The sequence below is a fragment of the Monodon monoceros genome, unplaced genomic scaffold, assembly GCF_005190385.1.
Source record: "Monodon monoceros isolate NGI ecotype Baffin Bay Population unplaced genomic scaffold, NGI_Narwhal_1 Super_Scaffold_10, whole genome shotgun sequence".
Lineage (NCBI taxonomy): Eukaryota > Metazoa > Chordata > Mammalia > Artiodactyla > Monodontidae > Monodon > Monodon monoceros.
The window spans coordinates 117,920-138,570 of NW_021703766.1; the positions used below are offsets into that span (position 1 = coordinate 117,920).

The 20,651-nt window shown below is 60.2% G+C and overlaps 1 protein-coding gene across 1 annotated transcript; it reads right to left on the minus strand.

The window, feature by feature from the left end:
- Positions 1-5,833: 5,833 nt before the first annotated feature.
- Positions 5,834-20,200, minus strand: LOC114885198. Its single transcript, XM_029204733.1, has 7 exons — positions 17,204-20,200; positions 16,819-16,900; positions 14,300-14,548; positions 14,086-14,213; positions 8,580-8,688; positions 7,931-8,041; positions 5,834-7,246 (listed from the first exon to the last, which is right to left on the minus strand). Exons 1-7 carry the CDS (start codon positions 18,152-18,154, stop codon positions 6,171-6,173), a joined length of 2,706 nt encoding a protein of 901 aa, XP_029060566.1. The 5' UTR covers positions 18,155-20,200; the 3' UTR covers positions 5,834-6,170.
- Between the last annotated feature and the right edge of the window lie 451 nt (positions 20,201-20,651).

Below are 20,651 nucleotides of genomic sequence, written 5' to 3' on the forward strand. Positions count from 1 at the left end.
CGGTAGTTGTGGCTCACTGGCCTAGTTGCTCCGCGGCATGTGGGATCCTCCCAAACCAGGGGTCAAACCCGTGTCCCCTGCACTGGCAGGCAGATTCTCAACCGCTGCGCCACCAGGGAAGCCCTAAAATCTATTTTTAAAAAAAGATAAGGTTCCTTCCTGATCTTGTAAGGGGCCAGGATGAGCTTAGATCTAGATTGTTTAAACTGTCAATAATATGTCATTTGATGTCCAGCCCTCTGTCTCAAAAAACCTGTATAACTGTGACTTGACTTCTAATGGCAGAACAGTCCTTGGAGCTTTACTGAGATGGTGTTCCTGGGTTATAGTCCTCAAATTTGGCTCGAATAAAATTTTCCATTTCTTCCTTAGATCAACTGATTGATTTTTCGTCGACAATGGTATAGGCAGGGGACGGCATTGCCTAGATTTTCCGTAATCACAAAAGTCCTGGTTTAAGTCGAAACCACTCTCTTTTAAACATTGGTATTTAATTTTCTTTTTTTTTTTTTTTTGTAATTTATTTATTTTTCGCTGCGTTGGGTCTTCGTTGCTGCGCGCAGTCTTTTCTCTAGTTGCAGCGAGCGGGGGCTACTCTTCATTGCAGTGCGCGGGCTTCTCATTGCGGTGGCTTCTCTTTCTGTGGAGCACGGGCTCTAGGCATGCGGGCTTCAGTAGTTGTGGCACGTGGGCTCAGTAGTTGTGGCTCACGGGCTCTAGAGCGCAGGCTCAGTAGTTGTGGCGCATGGGCTTAGTTGCTCCATGGCATGTGGGATCTTCCTAGACCAGGGCTCGATCCCATGTCCCCTGCATTGGCAGGTGGATCCTTAACCACTGCGCCACCAGGGAAGTCCCCTAATTTTCTTTGAAACCCCAGTGGTTGAGGGGGGAAAAACGGAAGAGGGAATCACTGCAAGCAGCAGATGGTTGTACTTCCTTCCACCCATGTTCACAACTGGTGAGGGAGGGAAGCACTGCAATTCTACCCCATTTCACAGAGGATGAAACTGAGGCACAGTGAGACTAGGGGCTGCTCAGTGGAGATGGGGGCGGGAGCTGGAGAAGTCTGTGTCTGTGGGAACCAGTATAATTGCTGCTCTCCAGGGGCGCCTGCTGGGTTTCTCTCCATGACTCGTGTCACTGCCTGATGTCCTCTGTCTTGTACATTTTCACTTGATTTTTGTCTCCACCCCACCTCCACCCCCTGCCCCGCACCAGACACTAAATAAAGGCTGTAGACAAGGGTTTTTTTTTTGTTTTTTTTTTTGCTGTATGCAGGCCTCTCACTGTTGTGGCCTCTCCCGTTGTGGAGCACAGGCTCCGGACGCGCAGGCCCAGCGGCCATGGCTCACGGGCCCAGCCGCTCCGCAGCATGTGGGATCTTCCCGGACCGGGTCACGAACCCGTGTGCCCTGCATCGGCAGGCGGACTCTCAACCACTGCACCACCAGGGAAGCCCAACAAGGGTTTTTTTTTTTTGCTTTCTTCACTCTTTGGGGCCTAGAACAGTACCTAGACACGTAGGTACTTACTTACAGGGACTGAGGAAGGGCCAGTCCTGAGTGAGACTGGCCCTGAGAGGAAGAATGTTCCACCTGGCAAGGGGCCCACTCCCCCTGGGACAGAGCGGGGAGAAGACAGACACGGCCCCAGAACTCAAGGAGCCAGACAGACAATAAGCAAAGATGCAAATCAGTAAGAGATGTGAAGCACAGGAAGAAAATACACAGGATGACAAGGTGGCAAACAAGGTCTGGGAGGAGGACGTCGTGCTCCAGACCCACACGGTAAGAAGGAGAGAACCGCAGGACAGCTGGGAAACAGCGCTCAGGAGCTGCACCTGCGAAGGCCCCCAGGTGCCACAAGAGGCTGTGTGCCAGCGCAACAGAGAGCAGGCTCCTGTGGCCAGAGTCTGGTGAACAGCGAAGGGCGAGGAGGGGAATGGGAGAGGCCAGGGGCTGCGGGTCCTTGTAAACACACTGCCTTTGATTTGCGGTGAGATGACAGCTGTTGGAAGTTTCTTTTTTCTTGACAGCTTTATGCAGGTGTGATTGACACACGACAAGCTTCGTGTTCAAGTGCACCATCTGATCAGTTTTGACAATTGCATACACCTGAGAAACTATGACGCTAAGATGGTAACCCTATCCTTCCTCTTCCTGAAAGGCTTCCTCCTGCCCCCTTGCCACGCCCCCCACCCTGTCCCCACCTCTGTCCCCAGGCAGCCACTGATCTGGGACATGCTGGCTCGATTCTAGTGTTAGCACCACCACGTTCATCTTTGTTCTCTGGTTTTCCTCTGACAATCATGCCGTTGTATTCCCCAGGGCTGCTGGAAGGAATGTTAGGTGTGTGACAGGTGCTGGAAAGTGGAGGAATCCCGGGGAAACTCTCAGCTGACCTTATAAATGGTTCCTGCTGGATGAGAATACAGTCCTCCTCTGAAACTCTCAGAGAAGAAGATAGAAAAGCATACGGAAGCACCCACACCAATGTCCCACGCGTATTAATACTTGAACTCTGCAGTTCCCCAGGAAACGGGATCCTGCTCAGCTTCGCAGTCCTGGTCTGCGGTGGGTGTCGTCACACCAGCCCACTGTGACTTCATTCCCTCCAGTTCTGCCTCGCTCCATCCTTCCTCCACAGCCCCGGTGCCCTGGCCCATCCTCTCCTGGGGAGGACCCCACACCCCACACCTGTGCTGGCAGCAGCACCTGCACGTGGTGGCCTCAACATGCGGAGCTTTATTGCACTCGTATGTGTACCCACTCATTTATTATTATCTAAGCAAGTCGCTTTCAAAGAATTTTAAGAGCCTAAGTCTTTTCTTTCGATTGAATCTATACGGAGTTCCGACTCCTAAAATATGAGTGGACGTGTTCTTCGCAGCTGGGGAAGGTGCCCTAGAGAGGGGAAGTGCCCTGCCACATGGAGAGGGGCAGAGTTGACGGTCCTCTCCATTCCACACTCACTGCCCCCCTTCTCAAGCTGTCGTTGTCCCCCAGGGGTGGTGGGATCCATGATGACTCGGCTCCGGCATCCTCCGTGCAAATTGTGTCCCTGCCCCTGGAGGCTGGGGTCTTGGGCAGCTTTGCCTGTCTCCAGGCCTCGGCCTCTTCCCCTGAAGCATCCGCCTCACAAGTGTGCCGGGATGTGTGACCTGGTGGATGAAGAGCTCAGGGCTGCCTGGCCCCCAGAACAGGCCCAGCTGTGGGGCTGCCGGGGACCCCAGTCTCAGATTTCCAGATTTTGTAACTGAGGAATGATTGCTTAGTATAAACATGTCCCCAAGTGCAATGTTATTTGTTCTTCATCTGAAATTCCAGTGTAACTGGGCGTCCTGTATTTGCTCTGGCAGCCCTGTCCCTGGGGGTGAGGCCATCTCCTGGCCCCTGAGCAGCCCTGCATGCCAGGCTGAGGGCGCAGGGCAAGGGCCGGGAGTGTGCCCAGGTCTAGATGCCCCTGGCCCATCACCCAGGCTGAAAGGGACAGGCGGACCTGAAGGCAAAACAGCCCGTGAGGTAGGCGGCCCCAAAGGCCATCCAACAGTGGTGTCAATACTGGATGGCACTGGGCCCATCAGAGCCCTTTGGGGAGGTTCAGGTGAGACTGAGTAACCCCTGAGCGGGCTTCTCCTGCCCCCTCCTGTCCAGGCATCCCTGCAAATAATCTCGCCTCACCAATAATAACAGGCATGTAAGAGCTAACACTTAGGGCTTTTGTTATGGGCCACATGCTGTTCCAGCCACTTTCCATGTGTGTTCCTGTTTTCAGGTGCACAGCGAACCGCTCTGAAATGCACTGACATAAAGCACAGCCATTCACCTCGCTCAGGGACGCCGTGGGTCAGGACTTCACGCAGAGCCCAGGGCTGGCTTGTCTCTGCTCCACAATGTCTGCGAGGAGTGAGGCTAGGACTGAGGAAAACAGGAGAGAACTAAACGGCCCCTCATAAGAAAGGGAGCCGGGGCTTCCCTGGTGGCGCAGTGGTTGAGAGTCCGTCTGCCGATGCAGGGGACGCGGGTTCGTGCCCCGGTCCGGGAAGATCCCACATGCCGCGGAGCGGCTGGGCCCGTGAGCCATGGCCGCTGAGCCTGCGCATCCAGAGCCCTGCTCCGCAAAGGGAGAGGCCACAACAGTGAGAGGCCCGCAAACCGAAAAAAAAAAAAAAAAAAGAAAGAAAGGGAGCTGGAGGCTCAAGGGACGGGGTGGAGGGACCCAGCAGGAGGAGAGGAGGGAGGGCTGGAGGAAGGAGGTGCCAAGCCCCTCCCGCAAGAGAGGAACCCCGGGGAGCAACAGAGGTGTCCTAGGCCATCGTGAGTGCTAAAGCGGGGCTGCAGTCTAGGCAGAGAAGGCAGGGCGGCCCAAGGAGGCCAGCTTCATCTAAGTGACCCGAGCCAGGACGAAGTTCTCACAGGTGCAGGTGCTCAGGAGGGAAGTGGATCTGTGGCCACTTGAAGCAAAGTGCAGAGATACACAGCCTGGGTCGGACCCCCGGCTGTGCCACCTGCCAACGGGCAGACACTCACGTCTCTGAGCCTCGTTTCTTGCCTGGAAGCCTGGTGGCCTCACTGTAAAGGTTAAACAAGGCACAGCTTTCCACCCCTCAGGAGAGAGCCCGGGAAGACCATGGACCGGGGGACCCAGCATGAGCACCTGGCTATCGGGAGCTTTGTCAACACCTGGCAGGGGACTCAAGTCTTTAGGGGTCACTGAGCCCCTGGAGAACCTGAGCTGTGGACACCCCTCCCCTGCCGTGCATGGAGGCCGCAGCCCTGTGAAGCTGCCGTGGACGTGGAGTCGGGGCCTTCACCACCCAGAGAGGAGGGCGCAGCGCAGGGCTCAGACCCTCACACACAAACAGTCACGCTCACTGTAACCTGGCCGCCTTGCCTGTGAGGTGGGCGAGCACAGCTCTTCAGGGTCAGCCGCGCGACCGGCTTAGAGCTGGCCTGGCCCGGAGCAGGCGCCTGGAAGCATCCGCTCCTGCCAGAGCCCTGGATGCCGGCCCTCTCGGGGCTTCCATTCCCTGGTCCAGATCAGCCCCATTCGGCCTCTCTCTGCCCGGGTATCCACACAGAAGGGTGGGATGCAGGGGTGTCCCGGGGGAGCTGGCCTTGATGAGACCCTGGCTTCGAGGGGTGGGGTGTGGGGAGGCCGAGGGCAGAGGGTCTGGGCCCGTCCAGCTCTGCACGGGCTCACCTGGGCCCCGGGCAGGCAGCGCCTCTGGGATTCCACTTCTCTCCCTATAGGAGGAGGGGGCGGCCAGGTTTCCCCTTCCAGCGGGACCCTGGGTGCCCTGCGGCCACAGGAAACGACCGCCAGGGGGCGCGTGGGCCAGAACTTCACTCCCGGTCCGGCTGCGCGGGGTGCTGTGCCCACAACTCGCTGACCAGACCCGCCCTTCCCCAGGGCTCAAGCCCCAGCCCTCCAGCACACCACATTTTCCTGGGGAGTCCTCAAGGTCCCCCCTTCCTGACTCCCCTTTGGGTCTCGGCTGCCTGCCTCTAACGTCTAGCACCCGTATAAGCCAGAGGAAAACTCTGCGGCACGAGTCACCCTGGAGGGGACTGGGGCTTGTCCCGGGTTGCCTGAGAGCACGCCTGGGCTTCCTGCAGCCATGGCCACCTTCTCCAGCACCACCGCCAGGAGCTCCCCTGCCAGGGGCTGCACCTTGGGACAGCTGCAGGTTCCAAGCACAGGCCCACGTCAGCCCCCACTGGGAGACGATGATGCTCTGTCCTGCCCCCGCCACCGGGCCTCCCTGTCTGCCCCTCCTAACCCCTCTGGCCCCAACTTTCCAGAATAAGAAGAAATCTCCAGCACCAGGCACGGGTATCTGACAGCAATAAATTTATTAAGTATCCCCCCCAAGATATAAACACAAACCAGTAAAAAAAACAAACCAAACCATAAAACATCAGGCCTGGAGCTGATAATAAAGCAGAGACAAACGGGCCACGCAAAATGGATTTGACCTATGGCAGAAGACAGCTGAGAAGACACACAGGGCGGGGATGCTGTAAGTACTAAAGGACACACACTTGGGAGCCCTAGGGTGACATGACCGGGCCTGGTGGGGGAAAGGGCAGGGGTGTGTCAGTGGCTACATGGCTCAGGGGACAGACCTCTCGGTCCTGGCCGCGGCCGCGTCCCACCCCTCAGCCGCTTCACTTGGGGCCCTGCGCCTCGGATTCCTCGTCATCATCTTCATACATCTCCCCCTCCTCCTCGGCCGTGGCGTCCTGGTACTGCTGGTACTCGGACACCAGGTCGTTCATGTTGCTCTCGGCCTCGGTGAACTCCATCTCGTCCATGCCCTCGCCCGTGTACCAGTGCAGGAAGGCCTTGCGGCGGAACATGGCCGTGAACTGCTCCGAGATGCGCTTGAACAGCTCCTGGATGGCCGTGCTGTTGCCGATGAAGGTGGAGGACATCTTGAGCCCGCGCGGCGGGATGTCGCACACGGCCACCTTCACGTTGTTGGGGATCCACTCGACGAAGTAGCTGCTGTTCTTGCTCTGGATGGCCAGCATCTGCTCGTCCACCTCCTTCATGGACATGCGGCCCCGGAAGACGGTGGCCACGGTCAGGTAGCGCCCGTGGCGGGGGTCGCAGGCCGCCATCATGTTCTTGGCGTCAAACATCTGCTGGGTGAGCTCGGGCACCGTCAGCGCACGGTACTGCTGGCTGCCGCGGGCGGTGAGCGGGGCGAAGCCGGGCATGAAGAAGTGCAGGCGCGGGAAGGGCACCATGTTCACGGCCAGCTTGCGCAGGTCGGCGTTGAGCTGGCCCGGGAAGCGCAGGGAGGTGGTGACCCCGCTCATGGTGGCCGACACCAGGTGGTTGAGGTCCCCGTAGGTGGGCGTGGCCAGCTTGAGGGTGCGGAAGCAGATGTCGTACAGCGCCTCGTTGTCGATGCAGTAGGTCTCGTCCGTGTTCTCCACCAGCTGGTGGATGGACAGCGTGGCGTTGTAGGGCTCGACCACCGTGTCCGACACCTTGGGCGAGGGCACCACGCTGAAGGTGTTCATGATGCGGTCGGGGTACTCCTCGCGGACCTTGCTGATGAGCAGGGTGCCCATGCCCGAGCCCGTGCCGCCCCCCAGCGAGTGGGTCAGCTGGAAGCCCTGCAGGCAGTCGCAATTCTCACACTCCTTCCGCACCACGTCCAGGACCGAGTCCACCAGCTCGGCGCCCTCCGTGTAGTGGCCCTTGGCCCAGTTGTTGCCGGCCCCACTCTGACCTGGGACGGGGGCAGGGGGACACAGACGGGGTCAGACCTCCAGTGCCTGCCTGATGGCAGCCGCGGACGCAGCCCTGTGCCTGTTTACCCTCCATGAAGCGGGGCTGCCCGCACCTTCTCAACCCCTCCCAGCCACACAGTGTGGGGAGTCGATCAGCCCTCCCCTCCAGGCCATCCACCCTCTGGCCGGCTGTGCTGGAAGGGTAAACTGCAACCCCAGCACCCCTCACAGCCCGGGGTCGGGAGGAGGCTCATGCCCATGAGTCAGGGTGCTGAGCGCTGGGGGGTGGAAGTGGGCTGTGGCCTTCCTCCTGTCACTGTGTGAGCACCCAGGGCCCTGCCACCAGACTCAAGGGCGTGAGGACAGCTGACCTGACCACAGCAACGTCACGTGCTCGTGAGCCGGTATCCTCTGGAGGCACTGCTTCTGCCCCCCGCCCCCATCTCTCTAAGGATCCTGTGAGCTCAAGCCTCTGTTGCACACATCGTTCTGCTTGAAATCACAAGTGGTTTCTGCTCCTTGCACAGAACCCTTTCCCTGGGACTCTGTCCCAGGCTGCAGATTGGGGAGATCAGGTCTGCTCTGCAGGGTCACAGGCAGGGGTGACTCTGCCCTTGTTTCTGTTGATCTGGGTTTGCCGGCAGTGGGGTCCACCAGGAGAGGCTGGGGCAGGGGAAACTTACCGAAGATGAAGTTGTCAGGCCTGAAGAGGTGCCCGAAGGCCCCAGACCGGACGCTGTCCATGGTTCCAGGCTCCAGGTCCACCAGGATGGCCCGAGGCACATACTTGTGGGCTGAGGGCAGAGGGGTGGGTTACATGGGTCACAGAAGCTAGGCGCCCCTCCTGCCCCCTACGTCCTGCCCCGGACTGCCAGCCTCGTGCTCTCACCCTAAGAGCTCAGACTCTGGGGTCAGAGAGGCAGGAGCCACGTGTGAAAAGGGAGTCATGGTTGACATCCGGACAGCCAGGACCAAATCCCATGTCTACGTGGGCAGGTTAATATTTTGCCAGTTCACTAAAGACACCATTTCGCACCAGTTGCTGAGTAGCCCCTGCCCGACCTCTCCAGGCAACCCCTGCTCTGGACCCTCCCATGGGCCTCCTGAAGGGGCCTTTGGGACCCTGCCCAGCCCCGGCCATTCCACCGGACTGTGCGTGTGTCTCATGGCCATTAAACACATTTGAATCTCGCTAGGGTTATTAGGATGCCCTGTCTTTATTCTGTGAGTCTCTGGTCGCACCTGCCAGCCAACCGAAAGGAAGGCAGAGATGCTGGGACCCAGCAGTCAAGGTCCCCCCACCCCACCCCTCAGTCCAGGATGGGGGCTCACAAGAGGCCTCGTTGTAGTAGACGCTGATGCGCTCCAGCTGCAGGTCCGAGTCCCCTACATAATTGCCACTGGGGTCTATCCCGTGCTCGTCGCTGATGACCTCCCAGAACTGCAGGGGGAACGGAGGGGTCAGTAGGTGGTTGTGACCCCCACCAGGCCCCTTCCCTCCCATAGCCTTGAAGCCCTGGTACGAAATTAGGGGCTTGGACCCAAAGCCTGCACTAGTCCCTTTGAGTGACTTTGAAAAAGAGCCCCTAGCTCTGTCATCTGTAAGAAAATTGTCATAATAAATATGCATGTCCATGGAGACCAGAGCCTTCAGCGTGGTTCAGGGCTCAGCTGACACAGACCCGGATCCCCAAACCCAGCTCTGCCCTTGGTGACCAGGGGCCTTGGACAGTCTACTTCTCCATGAGTAATAAACGCCCTCTTGGGGTGTTTCGCTTTTAATTCCCTCCTTTCAGATGAGAAAGCTGAAGCACAGAGAAGGTAAGCGCTGGAGACAGGGTCCAGGACACACGTGCCCCTCAGTGTCGAGGCAAAGATGTCCAGTGACAGGGCCTGGCAGCGTCCAGCACGTCAGCAGCCTCAGCCAACAGGAACCACAGGGGCCTGAGTGGGGAATGACTTGCCTGGGGTTACCCAGACTGTCCAAGCTGAGATGGCACAGCCCCAGCTTCAAGGGCTCACTCTCCCCACGGCCTCCTGCCCTGCTCGCCCTGGGCAGGAACCTACCGTGCTTCTCTCAGGACTGGGGCAGGGCAGGACCACCCCTTCCCAGCTGCGTGACCTTGGGCAGGTCCTGAAGGTTCTCTGTGCCTCAGTGGCCTCACCTGTTCAGTGGGCCTGATGATGAAGCCAGGTTGTTTTGAGAATAAAGCAAGTTACTCTGCACAGAGCCTGTGAATGGTGAGTGCCGTGTGGGATTATTAGCACGCAAAGACACCCGCCCTGGGTGAAGGGAAGGCTGCGCAGTGCTCTGTGCTCGCCCCAGGGGCACTTCCAGGCTGTCTCAGAGCACAGCTGCCCATGCAGGCCGGAGATCGTGGTCACACACCGTGTGACTTACCAGTGCCCCTCCCCTTTGCCCCTCAGGGTTGGGGTGACTCAGAAGAATGGGTGTGAAGGCCCCAAGAAGCAAAGGGCCTCTACACATGGGTCATGTGCTCTGGAAAAGACTGCTCAGTGAGAAAAGCAGTTAGAAATCAGTTTTCACGTGCGTATCTATATATAGATGTCTCTGACAGACATTCAAAAATCTGCTCCCGGCAGCCATGCCTGAGAGTGGTCCGGGGCTGGGGGAGGCAGCCGTGCCTGAGAGTGGTCCGGGGCTGGGGGAGAGGCTTTGGCACTGCACACCGTTTGGTTCTTTTGGAATTTTTGTCACGTACACATGTTAACTTCTCAAAAAAAAAAAAAAAAGATTAGTTAAAAATAAAAACATTTTTAAACCTGAGAAGTACGAACTGTCATTATTATAAAATGTACAGAAGAATCTTGGCATTTCACGCAGAGAGACTGTTATCAGAGGTCAGCTCTCAGCAAGGGCGGGAGCTGGACTTCTTCCTCCTTTGTGTGTATTTGTCATTGATAAGTTTTCTTCTTTTTTTCTGCATTAAGTGTGCATTACTGCTGGAATTAGAGGTGTCACTGAGGCATTCAGGGCCTGATCAGAGCTTCCTCCCACTGCTGGGTTCCCCATGCCCTCCTCAGGACAGTGTGAGCCGCGGGCCTTGGTTCCCACAGCCCTGGGACACCCCAGACCTCTGGCTTCAGAGATACCCACAGCCCCTGTAGAGAAGGGATGAGCTTGAGATGGCAAGTGTGGGAGGGGGAGAGAGTGACTCAGCCACCGAGCCACCAACACGTCTATGGAAAGTTCTCTGGACCGCTCTATGACATGCATAGGCTTCCAGGAGGCAGCAGACCAGAGTGAGTGCAGACCCCAGCACTGGCCAGTGTGTGCCAGTGACTCCACCTCTCAGGACCTCCGTTTTCTCATCTGTAAAGTGGACATAATATGATACCCACTTCAAGTGGTCAACTCAAGGCCTGACACATAAAAGCAGTCAGCAAATGTTGGCCTCACAAAATTAAAAGGCCTTAGATGTTATTTAAATTTGTAAAGTCATATTCACTGATAAATAAAATAAAAGATACTTGAAAAAAAATCAATATACTTTGGAATATTGTGTTGCAATAAGAGATCACCACTGGTATGAGCAGATCTCCAAGGCACACCCTTAGGGGAAAAGGCACATTGCAATGACATACAGAGTAAAAGCAAGAATCTCACAGCAGATGCTATATTTTTTATACATAGGTGCTTATGCACAGAAGATGGACTAGAATAGTGGAAAATAACTTGTCCTGCCTGAAGAGAGGGACGGAGAGGGACGAGGTGCTTACATGGGCACTTTAGCCTTATCTGCAATGTTTCAACTTTTTAGAAGGAGAATACGTTAATAATTGCTTTTGTAGTTAAAACAAATACGAATTGTGATTTAAAATAATAAAACTTAGAATATATTATATATACAGATCATATAACATTTAATAAATAACAAAATACTATTTTATAAATTAAAGAATAATTATGATCATCACTACAGATGAGAAAACTGCCAGGTGGCGCGCGGACCCCAGGGTCCAGGCCAGGGCTCCTATTTCAGACCCCACGGTTTTGTCTCGAGCTGGGGGCGTGCGCCCCGGCGCTGTCCGTGGTACTGACCTTTGCGGCGCCTATGCTCGTGGGCGGGGGAGGTGGCGGGGCGCGCGCAGGAGCCCAAGGCAAGAGGGGTGCAGTGGCTCCCGGGAGGGAGGGCTGGCCGACTGGGGGGGCGTTAAGCTGGACCCAACTGGGAGGGGCGGGGGTGGGGTGCGGAAACCAGGAAATTCCTCTTCCCATTGGTTGTCAGGGCCAGGCCCCGCCCTTCCGAGGCCCCGCCCAGCGGCCGAGAGGCTGGGCGCAGACAAAGGCTCCGGGACGGCCCTGCCCCCTAGGGGTGGAGGGTGGGGTCCTCAGACTCCTCGCCCCACTGTGGGAGCTGGGGTCTCCCTGCCCATCCTGATGTGTCCACACAGGCCTAGATTCAAACTCCTGCTCTGTCCATCCCAGGCGTTTTTTTTATCCTTGGGGAAGAGCGACACCCAATCCCACCGCAGCCTCGAGAGGTGCAGCGCCCAACACGTAGTGGTCATCGTCACGAGTCATAAATGCTGTCATGTCACCTCTCAGGAGAGCCCTGCTCTCTCCTGGCCCCTATCGCCCTGACCTCCCTCCATAACTTCCACTCCCATTCCCACCCGCAGCCAGGCCCTCTCCCGAGCGGGCGGCCCGCCCCCAAGCAGGGGAAGCAGCCCCTCTTGCCCACCCCAGTCAGCTACTGCTTGCTGGTGATGGGCGAGAAAAGTTTGCTCTCCCTCCACCAGGAGGTCACAACCAGTACGGAAGCTGGAAACAAAAATGGCCAAGGAACGCATGCCTGTCCACAGGGCAGGTGCTGGGTGCCGGGGCAGGCAAATCCCCACACACGCTGTGAGCGCATCCAGTTTGGTTCTGGAGATTTTCCAGGGCTGGGAGGCCGGAAGGAAACCACTAGACTGCTTCCACTGGTCACTGCAAAGGGCAGCGGTTGAAAAGGAAGAAACGATCCCCCTCCCCCCCAAATCCACCACTCTCTCTTTTGCATTGTTAAAAAGGATCAGATATTAGTTTTAAAAACAAACAAGAGTTAAGGAAATTAAGCCAAAATGAATAAAAAGTAATGAGCAAACCCAAGGGCCACTGCACTTGAAGCAGGAAAAAAATCTCTGCGGAGGCCACTGTCCAGCACTCGGGCCGCTGCCTCTGCCCTGCCCCCCACCCATGGGGGCTGCAGCTGGGCATGAACCTGCGTTTGCCTGTTCAGTGCCGGTCCAGCCATAGAAGGAAGCCCCGTGACAGGATCACCACTCCCCCAGGCTCATGGTGGGACTCAGGCTGCCCTGCTTCCCTTCAGTGACCCCTGACTCTCGGAGGAGCAGATGCTCAGGGCAGGCCTGGCCCCTGTGACCACATTAATGAGCCCATGGCCCCTTCTGCCCGTCCAGGGCAGCTGTCAGTGACAGCCCCCAGAGCCCTGATTTAATTTGAGGCCTTGGTCCCCCAGGCCTCCCCTCCCCCAGCCCCTTCCTCAGGCAGGCACAGCTGTCTCCTCGGTGATTAGGGTGTCTCCCCACTACGCCCTCCCCCCCATGTGAGGCGCCTCCACCCTAGAGCCCAAGTTGCAATTTACATGTCAGCCACGTGGCTGCCCCAGCCCTGTTGTAATTAGCTTTTTGTTCTTGCCCGGTTTCCATGGCAACAGCCTCCAGAGGAAGCCTTTCCTGGCCCCTTCCCCTCCAGGACCTGTCTCCTCCCACTGCCTCCTTGGGGAACCAGCTCGACACCAGCCCTCGCTGGGTCCCTGGCCTTGGTGCTGACAAAGCCACCCGCCCCCCCCCCCTCCCCTATATTGTTCTGAGGAGAGCACAGGGGGCAGCAGGCCGCACCCACCCAGCCCGAGCCCTGCGCTGGGCATCTGCAGAGACTGAGAGCCGGAGGGTGGAGAGGCTCTGTCTCCACTTGCTGTGTGACCTTGGGCAAGGGACAGCTTCGCTGGACTTAGGGATGGGACACCTGCCTCCTGGGTTCGGCTGGGGATGACGCCATCCCCTTCCCGCCTCAGTTCCAACATCTGTGAGGTGGGCTAACAATGGAGGGGAGGGGCCTAGTGGTGAAGTAGCTCTCGACCCCACCCTCCCACCCCGGCTTTGTTCCCACGTCCGACCCCGAGACTCGCGGTCCCTACGTGGGTTTGATCCAACCCTGTGGCGAGGGGCCAGGGGTTGTCCAGGCAGGGCTACGCTGAGGGAGAGTCCAGTCCTCAACCAAGGTCATCCCGAGTCCGGGCCCAGTTCCTCCCCCAACAAAGGAAAAGGGTGCGGCCAGGAAGCTGAGGGTGGTCAAAGCTAGGCGGGGGCATGGGGCGGCTCTGGACTCTTGGAGGGTACCAAGTTACTGGCGTGCCGGGGGGGGGGGGGATCATTATGGCTTTGGGGCGAGCCCCACCCAAACCTGCCCACCCCACCCATCTCGCCTAAGGCTGCATTGTGACCCCAGAGAAGAGGGCCACGCCCAGCCAGCGCCCCCCCGCCTCCCCGCACCTGCAGCGGCGGGTGGATGGAGTTTAGCGGCTGACCTGGGCTGTGCTCCCGCAGGCCCGAGGTGAGCCCGGTAGGGGCAGCGGAAAGGCGGGGGTGGGAATGGCAGAGGGGACGACCCGGCGTCCCGGCAGCCCGCAGCGAGGGCAAGCCCATCCTTTTCTTCTAGGCTTCGCAGTGGCGAGTGAGGCTCGGGGTGCGGCTCTGCGCGTACCGCCTCCCTGCTTCCCTCCCCCCGGGGACCGGCTCGAGGAGGGGGCGGGGGACGCGGGATGCGCGCCGGGTGCGGAGCCCGGCGCAGGGGGGCGGCGCGCGGCCTCACCTTGGCCCCGATCTGGTTGCCGCACTGGCCGGCCTGGATGTGCACGATCTCCCTCATGCTCGGTGCGTGTGGCGGGCGGCTGCGGGACGCAGGCGGACGCGCTGGAGCCGGGGCTGGCTGCGGAGGATCTGCCGCCCCCGCCGCCCGCTCTTATAGGCTGGGCCCCGCCCGCCGCGCCTGGCCTGGCGTCATCGCGCGCGGCCAATCCGGGGACGCCGCCGCAGAATGCGGCAGAGCTGCAGCATCAGCACCGCGCATCCCCGCTCCACCGCGCGCTGCAGCGCCTCCTCCCGCCGCCCCAGGGGTCTGGGGACCGCGCACCCGAAAGGAGGGGCTGGCGAGCTCCAGGGAGGACAATAGAAGCCCCCTTGGCCCTCGGCCCCCGCCCCGGCTGCCGCCTCTATCCCACCCCAGCGGCAGCCTCGCCCCTCGGCTTTGCGAGGAGGGTCTTTCTTGTCCACACCTGTGTAGGGACCAACCCCATTTCCCACCCGGAAAGGCCAACATGGGCGCCTCCCAGCTCCCTGTCTTGTGTCGCGAAGGGGCGGACCAGGTACTCTGAGCTTTGCCGGGTCCCTTAATGGTGGGGTAGCCAGGAAAAGGCTGCAGCAGGCACCGACTTCTCTCCAGAAGAACGAAATCATGGGGCAGGGCTCCCAAACGTCTGAGTCAGAAGGGCTGTGAGTGCAGGAGGGGGGCGGCGGGTTGCTATGGCAGCTCTGAGTTTCACTGTTCTCTGCACTGGGGGGTGCCACCTGCCCCTTCCTCCCCAGGGGGCTGCCATGAGATTCCAAACGGACCTAGCAGGTGGGGCTGCTCTGTACCCCTGCCAGGCACAGCACCTGGCATGTAGCTGCTGCTCAGTGAACATCGGTGTCAGGAATTGTCAGGACACAAACAAGCCAGGCACAGAACTGACTGGGGGTGGGGTGGGGGGAGGGCAGTGGTTTCTGTCTGACTCACTCTCCCTGATGTCACCTGTACCCCTGGAGTCTTGGTCCAAGTGAGGCCAAGGAAATTCGGTGGGCTGGGGGAGCTATGTAGGGAGATGGTGTGCGCATAAGAGAGAGAAGGGAGGCGGTGAAGTGGACACGCAGTTCAGAGGCTGGACGACCCACTGGCCTAGCAGTCTGCTGGGGTCAGACGTTAGAGTGAAACCGCCTATCATCAAGTCCTCCTGATATTTCAGTAACAAAATCCTCAGGAGGGGTCTCAGCCACACCGTGCGGACCTGTTCCTGTGTGTGCGCTCACACTGCTTGTGTGGTGTGGCTGTGTGCGCGCCCCTCTCTTTCTCCTCTTGCAGCTTCCCCAGTTTGGCAAGTCTAGAAATGGGCCTTTTGTTCTCGAGAGACGCCCTCCCTCACAACACGTCCATGATGTGGCTTTCTGTGGTTGGCTTCCAGCCGCCTGGGGCCCCTCCCTGTCCCCATTCAGGGGGTCCTGGGGAGCATTTGGCTCTTCCCTGGAGCTGGCTGCGCCTCCCTGTTGAGCAAAGGAAGAAGCTTTGCATCCCGTTGACCAGGACCCATCACCAGCCCTGCCGCCCTGCAGGGTGGCATCGGGCCAGGCCAGCTCCTCCTCCATCCCCAGAGGGCTCTGGTGCCCGGCTCGAGGCTGACTCATCATCCCGTCTCCCAGCAAAAGCCGGCCCTGCTGGGAACCAGCTCCCAGCCCCGAGGTCAGCAGTCAGGGCTGGAGCTGCCAGTGGTGGGCGGGCAGGAACTGGCCGGGACGGGGCTCGGGTGGCTGGCCAGGGGGCGGCAGGGGCTGCAGGCATTACTAGACCTGCCTTGGAGTTGGCTGATACCATTACTGTTCTTCCACTGAGCCTGTACCAGGAAGGGGGTCGAATGTATGCTGTGCCTGTGGAGGAAGCAGGTGGGAACTCAGCCCAGGGCTGCAGCAGAGGGAGGACCCAAGGGCTCCCAGCATCAGTCAGCACGGTCCGCCACAGAGGCCCACTCCCCTGGGGTTTGGACACCCCTGTAGCCCCTGGACAGCCTCACGGCCTTCTGGGCGGCCTTGCCTCACACCCCCCAGGGCTGGTGGAGTCCTGACCCTCCTCCCAGAAGGGCAGCACTTGGAAGAGAGCAGACCCCAGCCTCCAGGCCACCCTGCCGCTGGACGAGGCAGGGATACGGACGAGAGGCTGCAGGACTGGGCCGAGAGAGGGCCATGTTCTGGCCAGGGTCACACATGGGTCACTGTGGTCCTGCTTCTGCTGCATTTGAGGGCGCCTGGACAGTGCTGGGGTCTTGTCACCATGGTGGTGGCTGGGGGCAGGGGAGCTGCTGCCCTTACTCCAGTTGCTCTGGGCGGGGGTTTGCACCCCAGAGAAAGCAAAGGCACAGGATCGGGTGGGTGTGGTCAGGTTCCCGCGCTCTCCCCCAGGTGGGGCTGTGGTTTCCTCACCTGGGCAGCCCAGCCACGGTTGCTGGCTGGTTCCTGGGCCTTCCTTCCTTCCTTCCCCCCTCAGCCCCGCCCCCACTCCTCCACCTCAAGCTTCAAGCAGCTTCTGGAAGGAGGCGAGACAGATGGCAAGGAGGCTGCACCAAGCATAGAATTTATTACCAGACTGCTTCCTGGCCCCAGGAGCCTGGGTACTGGTCCCCAATTCAGGCCGATGGCCCCTGCTTCACCCAGAGCAGGTGTTGGCCGGCACTGTCTGCCAGGGGCGTGCGGTGTCGACAGATGGGCTGAGCCACTGAGCCTTAGAAGAGAGAAGCCCCACCCTCCCACTGTGGCTCCACGCCTTCCTCCTTGCTGGTCACAAAGTCCTTGGAGCAGCACTGCCGACAGCTTTTGCCACCACACTGCACATCCCAGTGGGGGGGGGGGGGGGGGGGGGGGGGGGGGCAGTCCCAGAGTGGGTGCGGCGGGTCTCTGCACGAGGGGGGGACTCGAGAGACGTGGGTCGTGCCCCGCAGTCTCCCCAGCCTCATCCATCCCCCACAGCTCCTCCTGGAGCTTCATGCCATTCCCCTCCCGGACCCCAGAGGATCTGTGCATCCACACCTTCAGAGATGGCCTAGCCCGTCCTCTCTGCCAAGGGACCGCCCCGGCCACCCAGGGCTTGGGCCGCACGACAGCACCTCCTCCCTCTGCCCAGCAGCTCACCAGGAGCCCTGCAGCACCTCTTGGAGCGTCTTCCGGAGCTCCTGGCTGCGGAAGGCGTAGATGAGCGGGTCCACGATGGCGCTGCAGATGACCAGGGTGAGGAGGAGTTTGAAGTTCTTGAAGACGCAGCCACAGGTGGGGTGCTGAGGGCACAGGACGATGAGCGAGAGGTGGAGGAAGAAGGGGCCCCAGCAGAGGAAGAAGGTGCCCAGCAGGATGGTGAGGGTGGCTGCGCCCTTGAGGCCGAAGCCCTGCTGGGTGGAGCGCTGCCTCTTGTGGAGCCGGGCAATGCCCCGGGCGTGCTGGCACGCCCGGGCCAGCATGTGGACATACAGCACCGCCATGAGCACCAGCATGGCTACGAAGAAGCTCACGAGACAGAGCAGGACGGCCGTGTGGTTGTAGTAGGCGATGAAGAGGGTGCTGGCGAGGATGCTGGCCACCCAGATGGCCGCGATGGCCCGCCACGCCCTGGGCAATGTCACGAGGCTGTGGTACCGCAGGGCGTAGAAGATGGAGATGTAGCGGTCCACGGCGATGGCGCCCAGGAAGCAGAGGCTGGACACCATGGAGCTGCAGATGAGCACGTCAATGACGCCGTCCAGCTGCTGCACCACGGCGGCCCGAGGGGCCAGGGCGCCGGCCTCCAGCAGCAGCATGACGGCCGTCTCCAGCACGTTGCTGACGCTCACAAGCAGGTCGGACACGGCCAGGCAGCAGATGAAGTAGTACATGGGCGAGTGCAGGTTGCGGTTCTTGATGATGGCGGCCACCACCAGCACGTTCTCCACGAGACTCACCAGCCCCAAGCTGAGGAACAGCCCTTCGGGAACGGACACCTCCAGGCACTGGGGCCCCGTCTGGTTGGTGGCCAGCCCGAGGCGGGGGGTGGCTGGGGACGTGGCGTTGAGGGGACTCAGCAGCTGCCTCTGGGGGCCGAGCACAGGCATCGTCCTGCCAGGGAGCAGGAAGGGGCCCTTGCTCTCAGGGTCCCGCCCAGCTCATGGCTCCACCGGGAGGCCCCTCACACTCCGTCCTCCGGGGCTGGACAAATGTCGGCCCAGGCGCGGCCCCGGGCCTCTCCACCAGTCGTCACTTCCCAGCCAGGACCCCAAGCTCCCAGTTGCCAGCCCTAAGGGCTCAGTGTCTCTGTCCTGGTCCTCAGTCCACCTCCCCTCTTCCCTGGAGGCGCGGTCGCCCAGATCCGGACATTTCTAGGCCTCTTGCTACCTTCGGTCCTATGAGACCGCCTGCCTTCCTCAGGACCTTTAAAGGCTTCCGCAGAGCCTCTCCCCCTGAGGGCGGCACCGTGACGGGCGTGTGCCCGGGCTGCGGCGCGAGGGCTGCCGCTAGATGGCGCAGCTCCGCCCGGGCCTGTCCCGGCAGCTTGGCGCTCAGACCACTGCAGTCTGGCCAGCCGCGCCGTGCTCAGCCCGCCTCCCCTCCAGGTGTCGCGGGCGCGGGGGTCCCGCTCCGGACCTGCCTCTGAGACTTCCAGCCCTCTTCCAGGCCCTATGCAAGACCACCACATCCTCCCTGAAGCCGTCGGATCCTGCCTCAGAAACACACACGCGCACATGCGCACACACACCAGCCTGCCCCACGTTAAACGCGGACTGAAGGCGGTCCTGCCCCAAGGACCCCCAGCCACTTCCTGCGCTCCGGCTCCTCCCGGGGCAGGGGCGGGGACAGAGCTGCCAGACCTCCCCCGACGGCCCCCACTGCCTCTGCAAAAGGTCACCGCAGCCGAGCCAGCACTCTGTCACTAAAGAGTGCCCGGTGCTGACGACAAAGCCTCCTCTGAGGGCGGGGTGGGCATGGACCGCAGGGCCGGCCCCTCACGGGTGGGGGAAGTCAGAGGCCGGCCGAGGGTCTGGTGCTTTGAAGGCGCTGAGCTGTGATGTTCCTGTTTGGGTCCGTCCTGTGCCCCTCAGCAGACGGGGGAGGGCGCACCTGCTCACCAGCGTCAGCTCCCTTCCCTGCCCTTGACGACTCACACGGCCCTTTCCCCCTTTGCCTCTGTTGGTGCTATTTATTGAAGCGCGTCGTACATGAGAGTACACGAATCATAAACATGCAGGTTGGTGCACACCTCATCCAAATAAAGCCGGGAATGCAGCACCCAATCAATCAAACACCGACTGCACCAGACCCTCCGGGGTGTCCTCCCGGCCCCGATCATTGGTTAACTTTGCCTGTTTTGGAACCTGATACGCGTGGACTCCGGACCCTTCCTCACTCAGCAGTGAGACACCCTCGCGGACGCACGCAACGGTCCTTAACGCGCAGGTCGCGTGGGCGTTTGGGTGGCCCCCGTCTGTCACAGACACTGCTGCTGGGTAACACACGGGTGGGACCGCATGGTCAGAGGCACACCTTCAGCTTTGGTAGATTCCGCCAAACCGTTTTACACCCTGGTGGACCCGTTTGCCTGTTTCTGGCCGTGCACAAGTCCCCCACCCGCCACATAGAGGAGGGTGGAAGGAAGGGCCTCGCCTGGGCTCCACAGGAACCAGGGCGCCCCACCTCCTGGTGGAGAACCCCAAAGGGAGCAAAGGGTCCCAGGGCAGGACCACGAGGCAGAGCCACGGTGGGGGCAGTGCTGGCATCGCTGCCCTGAACCCTGGTGTCTCTGCCACGTGAGTCCCAGGACTCCCTGGCCGCCGGGCGAGCAGTGTCCTGCCTCTAGCTTACATTTCATCACGGCTCCATAAATGAGGCCTTTGAGATTGCCGCGCCTCCCCAGACCCAGCGCCCCAGCCTGAGACTTCAAAGGCCAGGAGAACTGGGTGGCCTTTGCCATGAGACCACAGCCCTCTTCCTGGGCAGGCCTCGAGACTCCCTGTCTGGTTCTCACCCCGAGGGAGGGGAACAGCAGGTACAGCTGAGCTGCGATTGGTCACAGTCCTGGGAAACGGCCACGTGAAACCACAGCTAACCCTGCGGCCAGTCCTACCCGCTCGACCTCCAGTGCCCCCGGAAGAAAGCAAGTGAGGACTGGCCAGAGACGGGGGGGGGGGGACGGCCACCCCCTCAAAGGACATACCACATGAGACCACGTGCCGACCACTCATGAGGCTGTGAGAGCAGGAACTGTCTCAGTGCTGGGTCCCCAGCACCAGAACAGGATCAGGCCCGCAGCACACGAAGGCTCACCGTGTGAGGGAGCTCATGGGAGCTGCAGCCTGAGGAGCTTCTGCCTGCAGAGCCAAGGGGCGCCCCTGTCTAGCCACGGCCACGCCGGGGAGGCCTGACTTCATGGGGGTCCCCCGACAGCAGCCACGGGGAGTGCAGCCAGCGCCCCTGCCCCCTCCCCTCACCACGGAGAGATCTCAGGAAGACCTGGCCCAGAGCTGGGTCACAGGGTCTGGGTTCCAGGGTTGTCTAGTTTCCTTTAACGCAGGGAAAAGAGGGGCTTTTGTGCCCACCCTTTGGTGCCCATGCTGA